This window comes from Octopus bimaculoides, chromosome 16 (assembly GCF_046866305.1).
Source record: "Octopus bimaculoides isolate indiv1 chromosome 16, ASM4686630v1, whole genome shotgun sequence".
NCBI lineage: Eukaryota > Metazoa > Mollusca > Cephalopoda > Octopoda > Octopodidae > Octopus > Octopus bimaculoides.
In genome coordinates this window covers 30,979,485-31,000,528 of record NC_142943.1, presented here as the reverse complement: position 1 = coordinate 31,000,528, position 21,044 = coordinate 30,979,485, and the positions used below count along the sequence as shown (strand labels likewise).

Here is a 21,044-nt window from a genome sequence, read left to right as displayed (position 1 = left end):
CTCGGATAGCTGGTCCCTCTATTGGGTCGACATAAGGCAGGCTCTCTTTCTCCCATTCATTCTCTTTATTAAGCAATCTATCGTAGTGGCATCTCCAGACCTCTTTCTTTGCATCCTCATTTAATGCAAGCGTACCATCATCCATGCGAACACATTTCTCTCCTACAACATCACTATTCTCTCTCCTACACTGTCTTGCAACCCGAAATACCTCGAGTCTTTGGTCCTCACGGCGCAGAACATTGGCAAATCTTTCCTTATCTGCTTCCCCTCTGGCTAAATAAACCTGTCGCCTAGCCTCCCTTCTGGCACATTGGTACAATTCCCTGCTACCACCGTTCTTCCAGTCCTTCCAAGCTTGTTTCTTTTGTCTAATAGCCCTGTCTACCTCCTTGTTCCACCACCACGTTACTCTGGGTTGGGAGGGGACCTTACACCACCCACAAATCTGGTCGGTGGCTTTCAACAGGTTGTCCCGCAGAAATCTCCAATTGTCTTCCACGTTGTATGATGCTATATCCCCTTCTATTTCGTTAAATGCTTCAAGTAACTTGTCTCTAAGTCTCTGTCCGTTTGCAGGGTCTTTAAGCTTCCACACCCTTCTTCTCCAAGCCTGTCTAATTCTGGGCACCCATTTTGCCTTGATCCCAAAGTCGCTAACTACTAATCTATGTTGTGGGGTACATTCTTCGCCAGGGTAGGTTTTGGCATTTATAAGCCGCCCTCTTTCCCTATTTCTGGCGAGGATGTAGTCGATTTGGCTAGAGTGTCTGCCGGAGCGGTAGGTGACTAGGTGACTGGCAGGTTTCCTGAAGTTGGTATTGCAGACTATAAGATTGGTTGCATCACAGAACTCCAGCAGTCTGGTTCCCTCCTCGTTGCGGGAACCGAAGCCATAGCCTCCATGTATGCCATGGAAGCCCCCAGCACGACGTCCGACATGACCGTTGAAGTCTCCAGCCACAAAGAGAAGGTCCCTGTCACTCGTCGACGAGGTAGTTTGCAAGAGGGTGTTATTATTATTTATTATTATTAAAAGCAGTGAGCTGGCAAAATCGGGCAAAATGCTTAGTGGCATTTTGTCTGTGGTCAACTTCGCATTTCATCCTTTCAGGGTTGATAAAATAAGTACCAGTTGAATACTGGGGTGATGTAATTGATTTACCCCTCCCTTGAAATTTGCTGGCCTTGGGCCAAATTTTGAAATAATTTTTAGTATGATATTATTGTTATTATTGAAAGTTGCGAGCTTGCGTAATTGTTAGCATGCTTTGTGGAACTTCATCCATCTTTATGTTCTGAGTTCAAGTTCTGCCAAGGTTGATAAAATATATACCAGTTGGACACTTGGGTCGATGCAGTTGTCTAGCATGTTCCCAAAACATTTTTGGCCTTGTGCCTATATTAGAAATGACCATTGTTATTAAGCTGACAAACAGGCACAATCATTTGTTTGTTAGACAAAAATGCTGATAGTTTTCCTTCCAGTTCTTTACTTTCTGAGGTCCAAAACCCACCGAGATCAACTTTGCTTCTCATTTTTTTCAAGGTCAATAAAATAAGTGCCAGTCAGATATTGCTCCCCTAAAATTGCTGGCCTTGTGCCAAAATTTGAAGATAATATTGAAGCTGGCAAAATCATTAGCATGCCACTCAAAATGCTTAGCAGTATTTTGTCCATAATTATGTTCAGAGTTCAAATTCTGCTAGGGGTCGACTTTACTTTTCATCTTCTTAGGATGAGCACTGGGGTTGATGTGATTGACTTGCTCCATCTTCAAAATTTCAGGCCTTGTGCCTATACTAGAAAGGATTATTGTTCTTAACCCTTTCGTTACCATATTTCTAACCAAATTACACCCCTTATGTGTTTCAATTAATTTCTAACATAATCATAAATTTAGGCTGGTTTCGTTAAACAACTCTAACTTTTTTATTTATCAACATATTAATGTGATTTTTGGAAGATAAATTAACGAAAGGTTCTCAACCAATTCTATACCAAAATTTTTGTCACAAAGTGACTTTAATTACAGGTAAATTCAACAAAATATAAAATTATTTAAATTTTTGTTCAAACATCGCTATAGAAAATGGGTTATTAGCTAATATTCAATTGGGTATACAACAAAATATTATTATAGAAGAGTTGTGCACATTACTGGATTTATTACTGTCTCTTTTGCCAGTATAAAATTAAAATCCAGAGCAGTACCCAGTATTTGATTCACAAATCTTTTCCAAACTTTGATCCCCCATTTTGTGCGCTTTCCTGGCATATACTGTTGAAAACGCACTCGGCCTTTATAGCCCACCATATCCTTATCTATAAACTGTTTTATATGTGCTTTGAACACAGTCAATGAGGGGTCTTATTTTAAATAAGGGATCAAAGTCTGGTTTTTCACGTACTGGTGTACTGCTCGTGTCTCTTACATGTAGATATTGAGTCAATTTTAAAAACCGTATCCTCGTCATTATACTCGACATATTCGTCGCCAAAGGGTTCATCACTACTCCAGTAATTTGTTATTCTAGGTAACTTTCTAATGCCCATGATAATGTTTATGGCAAAATATGCTTTAATTTCATTCAAGTTTATGGGAAACCTCAAACTATCCTTTTTTACGCTTTGTTTACATTTAGCGTAACGGTTTGTTTCCGCCGTAATCAATTCAAATAGGCACATCGGAAAAAGCAAAAAGAAATAGTCTAAAGCTTTACTCTCCTGGGTAAGACTGTGACTTGGTCCAGTTTCTTCAGAAAAATCACTGAAAGAAGGAGTTTTTAAATTTTCACTCCATTCAGGTACTAATTCATTATCTTTATCGCTATCATCGGAGCTCTCGGATTCACTGCTTTCATTTTCGGAAAATGAAACCTCAGATTCATTATCAAATACCACGTGCTTTTTTTTTTTTTTTCCGGTTACAGAGTTAGATTTATCAAGGTCTTCAACGGAAAATCCTTCGAATTCTGACTCGCTGCTTGACAGAATAAAATTCGTATCCATTTTTTTGTGAGGATTACAAATTTTGAAAACACAACAGGAACAAATTTGGAAAAAAATCTCCCAAAATTCACAAAATTAAAAAAACATGTTGATCGTCGTACAAAACTATAGCTGAACTGTTTACACAAATAATCACGTGTTTTCACGAATGTACTAACGAGATTTGCTCAGATATTCTCATTTAAATATGAATAGGTGATTATGGGCGGTTTTGGGCGGCTTGGTCACATGAACCAAAATTTTTTTCGGGCGGCTTTGGGCGGTTTGGTAACGAAAGGGTTAAAGGATAGATCAAATTTTTATTACACCAAAAGGTTGAGAAATTTACCATCTCTCCCTTTGCTATGTCTGTCCTGTACCATTTGGGTACACATCCCCACCCACCTACTGTCCCTTTATAATCTATCCTCTCTCCTCACAATGTCGTCATACCCATAACTGAAAGGAAATTAATTGGTTTCTGCATACTAAATATCTTCCTTCGCCATACTTGTACCACCTATATCCTGCAACTCCTCCTTCCTCCTATATTATAAATCATCTCCTCATCTGCCTAGCAACAGACATTTCTTATTTGATACATGTATTGTATATGTCAAATAATTTTACTATGTATATGTTTAAAAAAAAAAATTTTTTTTTTTTTCCAGGATTTGACTTCAGTGCTGGAATCACAAATGAAGGGCCTATCAACATCTCATTCAAGAAGATCTAGCATTGTAAGATTTCAACACACATTTATTTCTATGATATTGCATTGTCTCAGCTTTTCTTCTTTTACATATTAAGTCCATCTTTCAAGCCAAATGACCAAGAAACAATGTGTGTGTGTACAAAAGCACTGGCATTAGGAAGGGCATCCAGCTGTAGAACCCATGCCAAATCAGACTAGAGTTTGGTGCAGCCTTCCAGCTTGCTAGCCCTGGTCAAACTGTCCAACCCATGCCAACATGGACAACAGATGTTAAATGATGATGATGTGCTTTTGTATATTTATGTATCTGTGTGTGCATATATATATTCATCTGTGTGTTTATATGTATATATATATATATATATATCTTTCTCCATCATGTTTTAGCCATGGGGTGAACTGTTCAGTAAACATATTGAAGAAGGTGTGAAGATTAGTGCTAATGCTCGTACTGAGGAAGTCAGTGGTTCTCAGGAAGTTGAAGCTGTCAGTGATGTGAGTTTATTTTTATTACTATTGTCTATTGCGATGGATTGACAAAATACCTTGAATTTCTTCCACCTCTTATGTTTGAAATTCTATTATTTTTTTAATTGATATTTTTCTTTCCTTCTTTATGAAATTTCAGAAGAATGAGGGTCCACTGAAGGATGTTGTAATTTCTGTCGCTCGCAAATTGAGTGCCAAACAATCTCTCTACAATGACATGGCTGTATCACTTGGTGCTGATTATACCTGGACCTATGATGACACATGTACTCATTTCATTTTCCAGGTAAGTTACCCACAACTTTAGTGAGACTAGAACTGTACATCTGTAGGTTCTTGTAATGACCACAATAAACTTTCAGCAAAAATTGTCTTGTGACAATTCTCTTTGGCATTTGTTTTGCATCGTGTATTTCCTATCATAGTATCTGTTGTAATTGTTCTTGTTTCACCTCAGATTTGCTCTATCAGTTTTGACCTAGGTCTACCTTAATTGAGCAGACTTTTAAACAAATGTATTCCTGCAATGACCATCCCATATCTTCATATATCTCAAGCCAAACTCCTGTCTTTTTCCTTCTAAATGTGATAAGTATCATTCGAGGGTGTTTGGCTGTTAATTTTAGCAGCTGAAGTGAAGCTCCTCATTAGCTTGTTTGTTGTTGTTCTTGTGTATGATAATAAGGAAAGTCTCTTTTCAATGGGAAAATTCTTTAAAAAAACTTTTTTACAATGCAGGGCAAACAGAATGACATCAACAGAGAGTTTCGGTTGGCTCGAGATCAAAAGAAAATAATTGTTTCACCCTACTGGCTGATCATGGTTTGTATAATTCTTTTGTACACTGTAACTCAACAGCACCACCACAGCCCATCTGTGTCTTCTACATCTTCCTTTTATGATTGCTTTACACCTTTTCACCCAACTACCATCCTTCATGTGCATCAAATGTCTGTACTAGTGCAGTCTTCTGTCTTGCATGCTACAATTGATTCTTCCTCCTTATGTTATACACTTCAACATCATTACTATTTGTTAGGTTTACTTTTGTTATTGTTTAGCCCAGTAAACATATGATTAGAGATGTTCCAACCATAACCATCTTGCTTTTTATTCAGATATAGAACATCTGCTGTTTTATGTCCTTTTTGATCATGTTAGGATGTGATATAATCCTTTAGCATTCAGTTTGCTTTCTCAAATGTATTTCTTTATTTATTTGCATTATTTTGAATTACGTATTACCTTGTAGCTTCAAGATTTCAATGGTGTTTGTATATTTTTTGAATGACATTGTAGGGTAGGTGAGAGGTTGGATCTGATCAATTTTAACATGTTGATGGTGTGCAGGGTTGTTCAGAAGGGTTAAATCAGCTACAATGCTTATAAAAAAACATGAAAAAAAATTCTTTGTCAGGATTAGTATATCATTGGGTTATCAGTGAGCAGAAACATGACTGAAATGTCCAATAAAATTTTGTTATATAAGCACAAATGTGACTATGGTTGAGAAGTCTTTGATTCAGTCCCACTGTGCAGCACCTTGACCAAGTGTCTTCTGCTATGGTCCTAAGCTGAGTGAAGCCTTGTAGCTAAATTTGGTAGGCAGAAATTGAAAGAAGCTTGTCACATATGTGTTTGTGTGTGCCATACATATGTGTGTGTTTGTTTGTGCCCTAGTTTCGACATAACATGATAGCTGTAAAACACATCACTGTCATACAAGCAGTGTTGATAGTTTTTAGTTTTCTGCAAAAAATATATCTGGCCATGGAGAAATGTTACCTTGTTTGGAAACAGGTGAGAGTTAGAGACAAAAAGAGCAACCAGCTATAGAAAATTTACATCAACAAATTATGCAAGCATGGGAAAGTGGATATTAAATGATGATGAAACTAGAATGTTATTGGCCTTGTTAATGTAAACAATTAGTTGTTAATTACTAATCAAGGGGCTTGAACACTAGCTGATGTTTGAATGACGTTGACACTTGCTTACAACAATCACATGTTGACAAATCAAGGAAACAGCAACTCTCTCTCTCTCTCTCTCACACACACACGACAGGTTTTTAATTTCCATCTACCAAATCAACCGAAAAGGCTTTGGTTAGCCTGGGGCTATAGTAGAACACACTTGGCCAAAGTGCCATGCAGTGTGACTAAACCTGGAACTAAGTGGTTAGGAAGCAAGCTTCTTAAATACACAGCCATACCTGTGCCTAGCTCACCTGTGAGAAATTTAATGTATTACTCTATTGTATATTATGTCTTTCAGTGTAAAGAACAAAATGTGTATGTCGACGAGTCTTTGTTTCCTCACACATTTAATCCAAATTTGAACTTGGTAAGTCAATAGTTCAATAATATATTCAACTATATCATTAGTTCCTTTCTTTTAGTATTGAATACCTTGATTTTTGTAGCCTTTCTAATTTTTATTTTACTTCCTGATAGTGCAGATTTATAATGACAATGATTTGATGTTTAAACTTGAGTTTCAATGATTGTGAGGTTAAGGCATTTGAACTACTGACTACACAGTCCTGAATTACAGATTTTACTCCTATTAATGTGATGTGCCTCTGAGCAAAGTACCAAGCTTGCTTAGACTAAATACCTACCCCCATTAAATGTCTGAATATCTGTTTATAAATTTTTAGACTGTTTAGATCATATGTAGAGGTGGAAAATTCTTTAATATTTACATCTTTACCACTTTCTGATTGGTTTGATCTCTGATCATCATCGGCTGTCTTATTGCTGAATCAATACATATATTACTGAACTAGATTTGAAATAAGAGGTTTTAATTCTAGATTATAAGTAATGTTATTATTATCTTTCTTAGTTTTAGAAATATATGTTCCTAGATTGAATCTAGCCTGATTATAATGTGAATATTCAAGAATAAGACAGCTGGTGAAAATCAAAAATTAAAATACAGCATTGTAAGCTTTTTTTAAATTTTTTTTTTTATTGCTAAATCTTGGATTTGATAGTTTCAAAATATCAAAAAGATGTTCTACTCTGCAACGTAGTTGAATGGTTAAAACAAGGATGAATAACCAGATTAAAAACTAATTGCTCCAATAAGTAAATCATTCCAACTATATAAACATGGAAAAATATGTATAAAACAAAGAAAATATAAAATGAATTTAGCTTGACCAAGATTTGAGCTCAGAAGCTAGGATTTGACAGTCCAAAATCTTATCCACTTGGCTGTTATACTTCCACAGAATTTTAAATTAAATATATTAAGAACATTCCAAAATAGAAAAAACTTTAAAAAAGAAAAACTTTTACAGTTCTTCTGAGAAACCAAAAATCTACTGAACCAGAAACTTTAAATGTTTTGCTTAATATTTCAGCAATCTGTCATGAACAGCTCCAAAGAAACACCTCCTCGTAAGATGAGGTCTTCTAAGACTGATGTCGGTTCCAGTGCACCTGTTGCTAAAAAGACTCCAAGAGTCTTCAGGCAAGATGTAGACGCTGTTCCTGAACCAGATGCAGAGGAAGAAAGGATGGAAATAAATGCTTTGTTACCTATCACTACTGGTGAAGAATTAATGGAACTTGAAGAAACAAAGAAACCTGATGTGGAGAATGTGAGTATTCTGAGAGTAGGTCTTTGTCTTATTTAAAAAAAATTATTTTTTTTTTGTTCTGTTACTGATCTTTCGTTGTTGGACTGCAGCCATGCCAGAGCACTGCCTTCCATTGGCAAAATGCTTTATTTGTTCTGGCTCTCTACACTCTTAGTTCAAATGCTATGGAGGTCAATTTAGTCAGTCATCCTTTCATGGACACTGTCAACATGCCAGTCACTAGCAATGGCTTGGTAAAATTATTGTTGCATCTGTGGAGATACCTTGCAGTATTTATGCTGACTCTATATGTTATGTGTTCATGGCTTGTAGATGTAATCTATCGTCCAGTTTAACACCACCAGTTGCATTTGCTCTATTGCAATTGTTCAGGCCAGGTCTCCAGATAACTTTCTCTCGCCATGCTTGAAACCCCTGGGAAAGTGCACACTTTCCTCTCTGACTAGACATCATTATCATCATGTTAACATCCACTTTTCCATACTTGCATGCGCTGGATGCAGTTTATTGAGGCATGTTTTCCACAGCTACATGCCCTTGCTGTTGCCAATTCTTACTTGTTTTTTTAGTAAGGTAAGATGAGTGACAGTGATACTCATTTACATATAATTGATGGGCTTCTTTCAGTTTCTGTCTACCAAATCTGTGCACAAGATTTTGGTTGGCCTAAGGCTATAGAAGACACTTGCTCAAGGGGACACACAGTGGTGCTGAACCTGAAGCCATGTGATTGGGAAGCAAACTTATTCTATTAATTAAGGTGGTGAGCTAGCAGAATCATTAGCATGACAGGCAAAATGCTTAGCTGCATTTCGTGTCTTTGTGTTCTGAGTTCAAATTCAGCCAAAGTTGACTTTGCCTTTCATCTTTTCGGGGTCAGTCAGATAAGTGCCTGTAGTGTTCTGGGGTTGATGGGATTGACTTGCCCCACCTGTCCTAAAATTGCTGACCATGTGTCAAAAGTTAAAATCAGTATTGTTGCATTAATTGTAGTAATATATTCTCTTTTTTTTTCTGAAATTTTTATATGCAGGTTGTTGAAATGGCTGAAATTCAAGAAGCTTTAAATAAAGAGCTAGAAAATATTAAAGCTTCTGGGTAAGTGATTTTTTACATGTCTTCTTAGGCAGAATTGTTGGTGTTTTACAAAATGCATTGTGGTGTTTCTTGTAGGGTATTTGTTCTGAGTTCAAATTGCACAGAGGCTTGATAAATTAAAGTACCAGTGAGGAACTGGGGTTGATATAATTGACTGTTCCTTTTCCCCAGATTTCTAGTCTTGTGCCAAAATTTGTAAGAATCATTTGTTGTTATTAATTAATTTTTCAACATCAATAAAATAAAATACTAGTTGAGAAGCTCAAAATTCCTGGCCTTGTGTCAAAATTAGTAACAGTTATTAAAGGTGGTAGTTTAGCAGAGCCATTAGAGCATTGGACAAATATTTTACTGTTTTTGTTCGGGTATTTTATGTTCTGAGTTCAAATCCCACTGAAGTCAACTTTGCTTTCGTTCCTTTCAGAGTCAGCAAAATAAAGTATCCGTCAAGTCCTAGTGTCAATTTAATCCTTTTGTTAACTTATTTTAGGAGAACACAATACTTTTGTTTCAATTAATTTTGAATGAAGAATTTAGTAAAATAATTTCATCATTATTAAGATGATGTTTGGAAAATAAACTAACATTTAATTTTAACAGAAAGTTTGTATTGTAGAACCAGAGTAGTCACAGATAAGTTGGTATCAAAGGGTTGATTAATGAATGCCTTCAAAATTACTGGCCTTGTGCCTATGTTTGAAACAATTAATTGCTGACTTTGTGCCTAGATTGGAAACATTTATCATTCTTAATTCTGGTTGACAGTCAATGAGTTGGCAGAATCATTACATTTCTTTCCACTCTTTTCTTTCTGAATTCAAATGCTGCTGCAGTCAGCTTTACCTTTTATCCTTTCAGTATTGGTAAAATAAGTACCATTTGAGCATTGGAGATAATGTGATTGACTTAGCCCCACCCACTAAAATTGCTGGCCTTGTGCCAGGATTTTGAAGAAATATTGATTTTTTTTTTTTTTTTGTTGAATAGTTGTGCAGTCATATTTGCCACAAATTTCTGAACTAATTATTTTACATTAATTACCTAAATTATTATAATACTGATAGAATAAACTTTTTTTTTCTGCTCCTTTTACTAAAACACTACATTTCAAATGCTTTTGTATTTTGGCATCATATTTGGTAGGTACTTGTACATGCTCAATGAAACCAATAACAAGCGCTTTGATATGATCACTTAATTTGCTACAAATAGCAACCAAATATTTTGCAGAAGAAAAAGGCATATTGAATAATGTAATTTTAAGTGCACTATTTCTGAATAAAAAATGGGATGGTTATGGTTGGAGTAGTCATGGGTGTCATCATTAAGTCAACTGGACCGTGGCTGAACTGCAGTTCATCAACAACCCTCCTACACACACACACAGATTAAGTTATCTGAAATCATGAATTTAAAACACTTGGAGATGAGAAAATTAACAAAACACACACACACACATATAAAAGTAAATTTTTTTCTTTTTCGTTTCAGCTCAAGACGGTCAAAGAAGAGAAATAAGAAATGTAATGGTAACTTTTTATTTTTTTGTATGTGTGTTATTGACAATATGAATGACTGAAAACCAATTAGAGAGTAAAAAGTCATACATTGCATACATGTATGTATGTATGACACATGTACATGCATGCAAATATATATAAAAGCATCCCTTACATTATGGCTACATCAGGTTATGGGATTTCTTGCTAGCAGAAATTGTAAAGCATGACCTTTTTAATTTCGAGATATTGTCTGTAATTTTGTTTTTGCAGAAACTCAGATTGCATACTTTTAAAGTAAAAGTGATTATGTTTTTCTGCTTCTTTTTATTTTCCAGTAAATTCTTCCTGTAATGACAGTCTCAACAACAGAAACGCACCATATTCTACCAAAGTTACAGCCACAGGTATGTCGGATATTGTCCTATGTTCTTTGTTTGTATTTGTGTGTGTGTGTTTATACATTGATAAATGAAGGAGTAACAGGAAATGGAGGAGAGAGAAAGGTGTGTGAGCTGTGTAATAAAGGAAAAGAATTATGTATGCATGTGTGTATGTATTTATTTGTGTGTGTGTGTGTGTGTGTGTGTGTGTATGCACATATATATGCATTTACACATATTGTAAGACTACCACACTTATTTTCCACCAATATCAAGATTAAAATAATGGGTATGTCTGCATGCATGTATATTTGATACGCTTTTCTTTCAACACTTTACTGACACCTTTCTGTTCCTCCCTGTCTGTTTGTCTCTATCTATCTACCCCAATACTGTCCAATTAACCTGGATATCTTATCTACCATTCTAGGTAAAGCAGCAGAACAGTCATCCAAAACTTCTAGTTCGGAATCCTCACAGAGTGTCCAGGTTACGTGGTATGATCCAACAGAAAGGTTTGTTTCATGCCAATCTCTACCTACATCAAGCTGTATTTGTTCTTTTTCTTTATTCCATCATCTGCTTACCATGTTACACTCTACTATTGCATATCTGACTTTTAACATCTTATCCGTCACTTACAGACTCGAGATGCAGAAGGTTGCTGCTCAGCTGGAGCGTGCATATTGTCCCACTCAAGATCCTCTTGAGGGTTTCACAACCACAAAACAAGACTGTGATGATCAACCAACTAATGGAGTAAGTTGTTTTCATTGAGAGCTGTGGTCATATTTTAGAACCTGGGCCACACATTATCCATTTTAGTTTCAGTCTTAGTTTAAATTTTATCTTACAATATTTAATAGGTGCAGTTGTGGCTGTGTGGTAAGAAGTTTTTTTTCCCAACCACTTGGTTTCGGGTTCCATGTGGCATCATGGGCATGTATCTTCTATAGCCTCAGGTCTACCAAAGCCTTATGAGTGGGTTTGGTAGACAGAAACAGAAAGAAGACAGTCATGTGTGTGTGTTACTGTCTCCTTGCCTTGACTTTGTGCAATAATTGTAAATGAGTGCCACTGTCATGCCATCTTCTGTGAGAATGAAAATGTCTCCATTTCCAATCTTATGTGAAAAACATGCTTGGTCATGGGGGAAATATTACCTTACTTGGAAACAAGTAAGAGTTGGTGACAGTGAAGGCATCTAGCAGTACAAAATTTACTTCAATAAATTCTGTCTGACCCATGCAAGCATGAAAAAGTGTAAGCATCTATATTATAATGGAGAAAGCTACTTATTAATTAGGTATGTAACAGTAACTAAAAGAACACAATTATTAAAAGCTTGACCATCTGGAAATTTTTTTATAAATTCATGTTCCAAGAAATTTCCTGTAATTTGTGAAGTTTATTGAATATTTGAACTACAAATTTTTTGGTAATTTACATATTTGTTGCATTCACAGGGGAGTAGATTTTAATGTAATAAAAAGTGGCTAGTAGAAAACAACCCAGAGGGCGGTCTTTCTGCTAGTTGAAACAAAGATGATAATTGTTTCACATTTATTCTCTCCATATTGAGTATATGTTAGTTGGTTTAGTTTTACTCTATCTCTAGCTCTAATTCTAATTATGACAATAATCCTAAATCTAACCTTGATCTTAATAAGCTTTTTCAACCATAAACTTCAATATTATCTACAACATCAACTGTTTTGAGATATATATATTAGATTTCAATTTGTTGTAACCCTCTCTTTTACAGAATGGAGAGTTAAATGATGGTGGGAAGAAAATCTCCTCCAGAACATCCACCCCAGAACAACCTTCCATTGGTAAATAATTCCTTATATATTTTGGGAGCTCATGTTTCTCTTTATTGTCTCCTCTTAAATACATCAGCTAAAACATTCACAAGTTCTTCAACTAATTGGTTTTGTTCTTCAAAACTCTTATTTCATTTGTTGCAGTATTACCACTGTCTAAGAAATTAGAAACTGTTGCTGCCCCTCAACCAATAGAGTTTCTGTCTGATGATGACACCCAGGATAATGCCACTACTGGAACAATGGTAGAATCACCATACTTTTTATTATCTGGAATATCTCCCTCTGTGAGTATTTTGCAATTTACTATTTATTTTGAAACTGTCCTAGGGTCAGTGGTCAGTGCGATGCTAGTATGGGATTTACATATATACTCGACAGCTATTTCTAGGAAACTATAAAAATGTCAACAGTAGACGGTGGTCATAACTTGTTTAGTTACACGTGATTTTTTTTTTAATCAGGTGGCCTGTGTTCAGTTCTCACCATGGGAACATTAATGCCTTTAGGTGCAAGCATGGCTGTGTGGTTAAAAAGTTTACTTTGTAACCACATGGTTTTGGGTTCAGTCCTGCTGTGCAGCACCTTGAGCAAGTGTCTTCTACTACAGTCCTGGGCTAACCAGCATTGGTATTATTGTTGAAAGAGAAGTAATAGCAGTGTTTAGGAAATAGATTGTTGATGTATGTACTGGTATTGCCATCTAAAAATGTTAATATTGTCTGTCAAATACAGACCATAAATTGAAATCTTCTATAATACTGTTTACTGATGGTGGTGATAAGGAAATTTTACATTTAAAACTGTCCCTTAACCTTCAAAGGCTGGCAATTTTAATATCAGATGGAGTGCAAATTATGCTGGATAAAAAATAATAGGGTAATGGCAATTCTAAAATGAGAAATAAAGTATCTAACAGAGTAGATATTTATACGATTATATTATTGTATGTGTCATTTATTACCAGGAACGAGTGGATTATGGTGCTTTGATTGAGGAACTTGGAGGAACTGTCATAGAAGGACAGATCTATCATGAATCTTGTACACATCTTGTTATTGGTAAGTCTCAGTCTTAATTCTCTGTAAATAGTTTTGATATTTTCATATTCCTTGAATAACATGTTCTTATAGCAATTGTGACATGTTATTAATGTGAGATTCACATCAGATGTTCCATAATATTGTGGCAAATATAAGGTGGTGAGCTGGCAGAAACGCTAGCATGTTGGGCGAAATGCTTAGCAGTATTTCATCTGTCTTTACGTTCTGAGTTCAAATTCCGCCAAGGTCAACTTTGCCTTTCATCCTTTCGAGGTCGATAAATGAAGTACCAGTTGTGTAGTGGAGTCAATCTAATCTACTTGGCCCCTCCCCCAAATTTTTGGGCCTTGTGCCTAGAGTAGAAAAGAATATTGTAGCAAATATGAAATATCTTCAAAATCATGCCTGTTCTCTCTCGTTGTTATAGCAACTGTGATATATTGTCAAATTTTAAGACCTGCCTTCGCACTAAAGTCTACAGTACATCTTCCACTATATCCTAATAGTAGCTATTACAGTTTGTTTAACCTGTTAGCTTTCAGATTTCTCTGTTAAATATAGTGTAATGCTTATTTATTCACATTGATTTAAATTAGTCAGGCATTACCATGTAGCTTTGAGATTTCAATGACATGATTGTTTATTTTTAGAATAATATTGTAAGGTAAGTATGAGAGACTAGATCTGGCCAGTTTGAAGATAAACTGGTAGAATATTTTGGCCAGATGTGACCGGTTTAAATGCTAAAGGGTTAAGCTTTACAGCCCATGTTAAATGTATTTATAGCAACTGTGTTATATATTTTAGCTAAACCACTAAGAATTAAGATCATCATTTCTCAAATCTGCTAAAATTAACTAAATTTTTCACAAGCTGAGATTTTATTTTATTTATTAAGATTTCTGAATTTCATTATCTTTAGGATGTCCGACCAGAAATGAAAAGTTCTTGGCTTGTATGGCATCAGGGAAGTGGATACTTCATAAATCTTACTTTGAAGATTGTCGCAGAGCTAAGAAGTTTGTTCAGGTTTGTGCTTATATTTCTGTCTTGTGGCCTTCTGAACAAAGTTTAATACCTCCCTTTTTTTGTGTGAAATAATTTATTTCCTATGACGAGGTGCCAGAGCAATTTTCATAGAAAACAGATGTAGTCAATTGAATCAAACCTAATATATCACTGGTATTTATTTTGTCCATGCTATAAGGTATGACTGTTTAGGAAGTTCATTTTGCAATAATTTGGTTTCAGGTTCAATCTTGCCTTGTGTCATTTGGGTCAACCAAATTGTAATTTGCAGGGTGGAAACAATGCGGAGGTTGGTTGGTTGGAGGGGTTATCCCTGTTCTTGGGTATCTATTACCTGGTTTAACCCCCTGGAAGTGAATGAGAACAGTGTGCTCAATACATGCAGAGGATATGAGGTTTTTTTTATTGAAACAGAAATTGGAAGCTTGTCTTACGACTCGAGCTTCATACTATTGTGATCTTTGCCTGAAGATTGCAGTGGCATAAAAATTGAGTTGCAAAACGAACCGGTTCTGTGGGTGAATCACCAATTGTGAGTTACTTTTGTTCCTTCTTTGGGAGCACAACACAGTATGTAACAGAGGATGTAAAAGCCACCAGAAACATGATTCACCCATAGAGGCAATACTGATGTATTAAACATGTGTATATGTGAGAGTATACATACTCACATAATGTTGTTTTATCCCCAGGAAGCTAAACATGAATGGGGCAGTGTATCCACAGAAAGTGTCTTAGCCTCAGCCAACTCTGTTATGAAAACATTAGCAGCTTCAGCACAAAGATGGCGTCTCAAAATACAGGAACTAAAGAAGGTAAGTAGTGTATTGATGATTATTTGGTTTGCTTGGTTGCCCACTAATGTGTTTGAACAGTAATACTAAGTTAGGGTTGACAACAGGGCCTCTATGTGGTTGCTAGACTTGCTAGAAAAGGACATTTAAGTGTCCCTAAAACTACACACATAATTTGTCCTTAAAAAGGAACATCTTAGACTGTTGTCATCATCATCATCATCATCATCATCATCATTTAGCATTCTTTTGCCATGCTAGCATGGGTTGGATGGTTTGACAGGTGCTGGTAAGCCAGAGGACTACTCCAAGTTCCACTCTCAATTTTGGTGTGGTTTTTACGACCGGATGCCCTTTCTAACGCCAACCACTTTACAGTGTGGACTGGGTACTTTTTATGTGGCACGAGCACCAGCGAGGTCACTGAGTAACTTGCAAGGCAGAGATCCTTTGAGACGGTAGGATACTGGAGGAGGTAGCTTTGTGCCAGGTAATGTGAGAATAATGTCTGAATAAAAGCAGTGTCGTCATGGCTGGAAGACATTTGATCATAGCTTCATTGGAACATGGCTTACCTAGTGCTAAACAACAAGAAAGGACACATTAAGTAATGTAGTCCTAGAGACACTATGTCTAAATAAAGGACCGGATAGATACAGTTGATGATAGGTCTGCTAGATCAGGATAGACCTGTACAAAACAACAGCAAGGGAGGACAAATGAGGTAATGCAACCCTAGATATACTTTATCTGATTAAAGGACCAGATTGTCATGGCTTGAAAATCTTCATCATAGGTTTAGATCAGAGTATATTCCATTGCCTTAATAGTTTTCTTTCAATCACTCTGTTACTACATATATGTATCATATATCGGGGCTCGGTTTATTATGAAAATGATAGAAATCATTACTTTCATTATTATGTATTCTCAATTTATAATAATTTCTCTTTCTATTTCTTTTTTCTTTTTTTTCCTTAGCAAAGCCCAAAATGCCAAGGTGCATTTTATGATTGGTCTGTTATTTTGTGCACTTGTAAAAAGAAAGAAAGCAACTTTGAACGCCTTTTGAAGGCCGGTGGTGCCAAGGTTTTGTCTGCTAAGCCACCATTTACCAAACCAATTTCAGCAACACATGCCCTTATAGATATTACTAGAGCTGATCTCACTACTGTAAGTAAAGCTGCCTACCTTCTCATTTCTATTTAGTTGAAAAGAAGCTTATTCTATATGTTTATGTGTGTGTGTGTGTGTGTGTGTGTATATATATATATATATATATATATATATATACTCCTCTATTATTGGCACCTCCAACTCTGACTCCTCTATGTAAATATGTAAATAAGTGATTGTGGTCTATTTTACTGATTCCGACTCCCACAGCCCTGTTTACAACCATCATATAATGTCAGAACAAGGGTTCACACACACACACACACAGGCATGACAGGCTTCTTTCAGTTTGTCTACCACATCCAGTCACAAGGTTTTGGTTGGCCGTGGGCTATAGTAGAAGACACTTGCCCAGAGTACCACTACATCTGAGACCACATGGTTGGGAAGCAGATTTCTCAACCATACAGCTATGCCTGCATCCATTTATACACACATTCACATGGAATGGTGTAACTCACATTACTGGATCTTAGTTTTGTAGGACATACCACAGAAAATATAACTTATGGATTCAAATATACCATCCAATATATACTAAGTAAACACTACACAGTACACCTTTTAAGATTTCATATATATACAGAGAGAGGGGGGGTGTATGTGTCATATTCTAACATATATCTTTTGTTTATCTTCACAGAGTGACTTAGAAACCTTATTGCGAAACAATGTACTTTGTCTTCGTCCTGATTATATTGCTGCTTACCTTTCAAATGAAGTACTACAGTCACCTGATGAATTTTGTCCTCCTGAAGTCATTGCTTTAAGGGCCAGGTAACTATAGCTTTTAACCCTTTGCATACACAATGTACCGCCAGGTATCAAACTCACAACCTTACGATCATGAGCTGAATACCGTAACCACTTTTACCTAGATGTATGTGTATGTGTATGTTATATGCAAAGTGATGTGTGTATTTCACCATTGTAAGCAGGGCTAGCACTTGTATAGTTAATGTAATAGGTTGCCAACAGATATTGATTCATTGATATTAATTTTGATTTTTTTTTTTTTTTTTTTTTTTCATTTAAGCTTGAATCTTCCAGATTCTGGGATGAGAAAAAGAAAAACTACCTTAATTGGTGAAGAAGCGAAACGAAACCGAAAACTGTGATAATGATTATTATTATTGATAATAATAGTAATAATGTTAATGTTGTTAGGGAGTTGGCAGAAATAGTAAAATGAGGCACTAAAATTGACTTTACAGTATTTAGGCTTGCCTCTCCATGTTCTGGGTTCCTTTCTTAAGAGAAGTCAACTTTGCCTTCCCTCCCTGTAATATACTCATGTCAGATTAAGTGGTTAAACTCTGTTCCTACAAATTTCTGATCCTGCTGACTATGGGTTAGGGTTAGGGTTGACTTTGCCTTACCATTCCTCTGAGATAGATAAAATATGGTATGATACCAGTTGTGGTCTGGGAAGTGACAATGAATTTGCACTCAAGTATTGGGAGAATTGATAAAATAAAAGTACCAATCAAGTATTGGGGTTTGGTTTTATCAATGTATTCCTTCACCCATATTTATATCTTTGTACTTATGTTAGAAATTATTGTTATTATTACTGAGGCAGCAAGCTGGCAGAATCGTTAGCATGCTGGACAAAATGCTTTACAGTATTTTGTCCATCTTTATGTTCTGAGTTCAAATTCTGTAATGTTTAACTTTGCCTTTCATCTTTTCAAGGTTGATAAAATAAGTACTGGTTGGGCACAGGGGTGAATGTAATCAATTTACCCATCGCCCTAAAATTGCTGGCCTTGTGCCAAAATCTGAAACTATTATTACTAAGACAGCAAAATGACAGAACTGTTAGCATACCAGAGAAAGTGCTTAGTGGCATTTCTTCAGGCTCTTTGCATTCTAAGTTCAAATTCTGAGACAGCCAACTTTACCGTTCATCCTTTCTGGTTTGATAAAATAAAGTATCAATTAAATACTGGAGTTAATGTAATCAACTAACCCTCTCCAAAAATTACTGGCTTTGTACCAAAAATTGAAACCATGATCTTTATTGTTTCTGCCCCAAGGGTGGCAGGCTGGTTGAATTGTTAGAGCGTTGGAATAAATGCATTGCTGGATATCTTTTTTTTCTTTGCTCTCTACATTCTGAGTTCAAATCCGGCAAGGTCAACTTTGCCATACATCCTCCCAGAATTGATAAAATAAAGTACCAGTCAAATACTGGGGTCAATGGTATTGACTAACCACTTCCCCTCAGAACTGCTGGCCTTGTCCCTAAATAAGAAATTCTGCCCCAAGAAGGCAGTAAAATGAAAGAAACAATAGTGATATGATCTACTCAAGAACTTTTAGCATTGAGCTTTACTCTCTTTACATCTTGAGTTCAAATCCCACTACAGTTGATGTAAAGTTTTTTTTTAATTGAGATTAATACCAGTCATATACCGGGGTATATTTTCACTAGACTTTGTATCCCATACTCATAAATTTGTGGCCCAGTACTACAGTAAGAACTCTTTATCATTATTATTCATAAGACAGTGGATGGAAGAATTGGTGGAACATCAGACATAATGCCTTGTGGTATTCAGTCATGTCTCTACATTTTGAGTTGGGATTATTTTTTGAAATTCTTCTGTAGTTGATACAATAAGTGGCTGTCAAATAATACCAGATTGATTTGATTGACTTCCTATTTATTTTAGACATGACTAATTTTGTGTGGCTGCAAAATCATATTTTTAATGTGTGTAAATAGCAGTTTGTTTTAAAAAATTGTTTTTAAGAAAATAAAATTTAACGCTTCAAGAATGTTTAACATTTAGCTTAGTAAATATCTTGGGGATTCTTGTTGTTATCTTAATATTTGTAGTGGTAGCCTTGTTTACCTACCACTCTCTGTATGTATGTATATATATATATATATTTGTGTGTGTGTATTTCTATGTTGTATGTGTATAAATATATGTGTGTGTGTGTATTAATGTATATTTTTATGTCAAGTTATAACAAAAAAAAAACCCAATCTAGTATTAAACTGAATTCAATGCTTTCTGTAATGCACATATACTTTCATTGGACATAGGTGAAAACTTCAAAATCACTGTCACCCCTCTTGTTGAAGTATAACATGTATATACATTATTTACATTTGACGGATATTTGTCCTCACCTTGTTTGTTGTTAACACAACGTTTCAGCTGATATTCCCTCCAGCCTTCATCAGGTGTTTTGGGGAAATTTCGAACCTGGGTTCTCATTCCTAGGGTATTTTTTGATGTTATTATTATTCAGGTCACTACCTGGAATTGAAATCGGAATCTTGGGGTTAGTAGCCTGCGCTCTTAACCACTACGGCATAGTGGTTAAGAGTGTGGGCTACTAACTCCAAGATTCCGAGTTCGATTCCTGGCAGTGACCTGAATAATAATAATAATAATAATAACATCAAAAAATACCTTAGGAATGAGAACCCAGATTCAAAATTTCCCCAAGTCACCTGATGAAGGCTGGAGAGTATATTAGCCGAAACATTGTGTTAACAACAAACAAGATGACAAATATCTGTCAAATGTAAATAATGTACATAATTCCTCATCTCTTAAATATAGAACTGTATTAACATATATATATTCTTTATTATTTTGTGATTCAGAATCTAAGTACCTGATGTTCACCCTGATGCTAGAAGTGTGTAGAGTTTGATGTATGTTTGGCAAGTGTGTGGTAAACAGGGTTGTATTACATCCAAACCTAGATTTCTTTCTGTCAGGCTTTCATTCAGCTTTACACATCAGTGGACTAGGAAAAAAATTATTCTTCATTTACTGTTGTTCGGAGGATATAATATGTCCATGTAATGTGTTGTAAATTTGTGTCTGAACTATTTGTGAAATTTGTGCTTTTCTGATTATTTATTCTAACTATGGTGCTCTCAGTTATCATTTTAGTTGATTCTGTATATACATGCAAGTTTGTTCCACCTGAATTTACTGCATTGTAATAACATATTCAAATTTAACAATGAGCTGTTAACTGAGCTCTTAATTACTGTGGATATCTCTTTTCATGTTTATACACCAATTCTCTGTATATAGATATGTCTTTATAAATTTGTATGTGTGTCTATATATGTATACATAACTTTGAAAACAATTCTTTGTTACAAAATGGGTTCCATCAACCTATTTATGACATTGTACCTCTGAAACTGCAACAGTTGTCCAGAATGTATAGAATTTTTTTCTTTTTTAAAAATCATTCATAGTTACATTTTCAATTCATATTTGATTGAATGTTCCCCATTTATACAAATATATGACTATGTGTGAAGTGTAAGAATATTGATACTTGTGTATCTGTAAATATATGCATGTACCTTCACATATTTATTCAAACCTTGGCTTCTCTGAGT

At 35.5% G+C, this 21,044-nt stretch overlaps 1 protein-coding gene across 2 annotated transcripts in view; it reads left to right on the top strand.

Annotated features, from left to right (window-relative positions):
* The window catches only part of LOC106878481 (DNA topoisomerase 2-binding protein 1), a 47,573-nt gene extending 28,182 nt beyond the window's left edge, over positions 1-19,391 (top strand). Inside the window, exons 24-42 of one of the 2 annotated variants that reach the window (XM_014927700.3) lie at positions 3,664-3,732; positions 4,095-4,202; positions 4,336-4,482; positions 4,935-5,018; positions 6,474-6,542; positions 7,570-7,809; positions 8,843-8,907; positions 10,399-10,430; positions 10,745-10,813; positions 11,220-11,304; positions 11,434-11,548; positions 12,555-12,624; positions 12,760-12,902; positions 13,583-13,676; positions 14,581-14,687; positions 15,380-15,502; positions 16,463-16,654; positions 17,301-17,434; positions 17,694-19,391. In XM_014927700.3, the coding sequence (XP_014783186.1) occupies positions 3,664-3,732; positions 4,095-4,202; positions 4,336-4,482; positions 4,935-5,018; positions 6,474-6,542; positions 7,570-7,809; positions 8,843-8,907; positions 10,399-10,430; positions 10,745-10,813; positions 11,220-11,304; positions 11,434-11,548; positions 12,555-12,624; positions 12,760-12,902; positions 13,583-13,676; positions 14,581-14,687; positions 15,380-15,502; positions 16,463-16,654; positions 17,301-17,434; positions 17,694-17,775 (2,028 nt within the window). In that variant the 3' untranslated portion in view covers positions 17,776-19,391. Of the gene's footprint in view, positions 1-3,663; positions 3,733-4,094; positions 4,203-4,335; positions 4,483-4,934; positions 5,019-6,473; positions 6,543-7,569; positions 7,810-8,842; positions 8,908-10,398; positions 10,437-10,744; positions 10,814-11,219; positions 11,305-11,433; positions 11,549-12,554; positions 12,625-12,759; positions 12,903-13,582; positions 13,677-14,580; positions 14,688-15,379; positions 15,503-16,462; positions 16,655-17,300; positions 17,435-17,693 lie in introns of both variants that reach the window. The other variant, XM_089364407.1, reaches the window with a different exon arrangement.
* Positions 19,392-21,044: the final 1,653 nt, after the last annotated feature.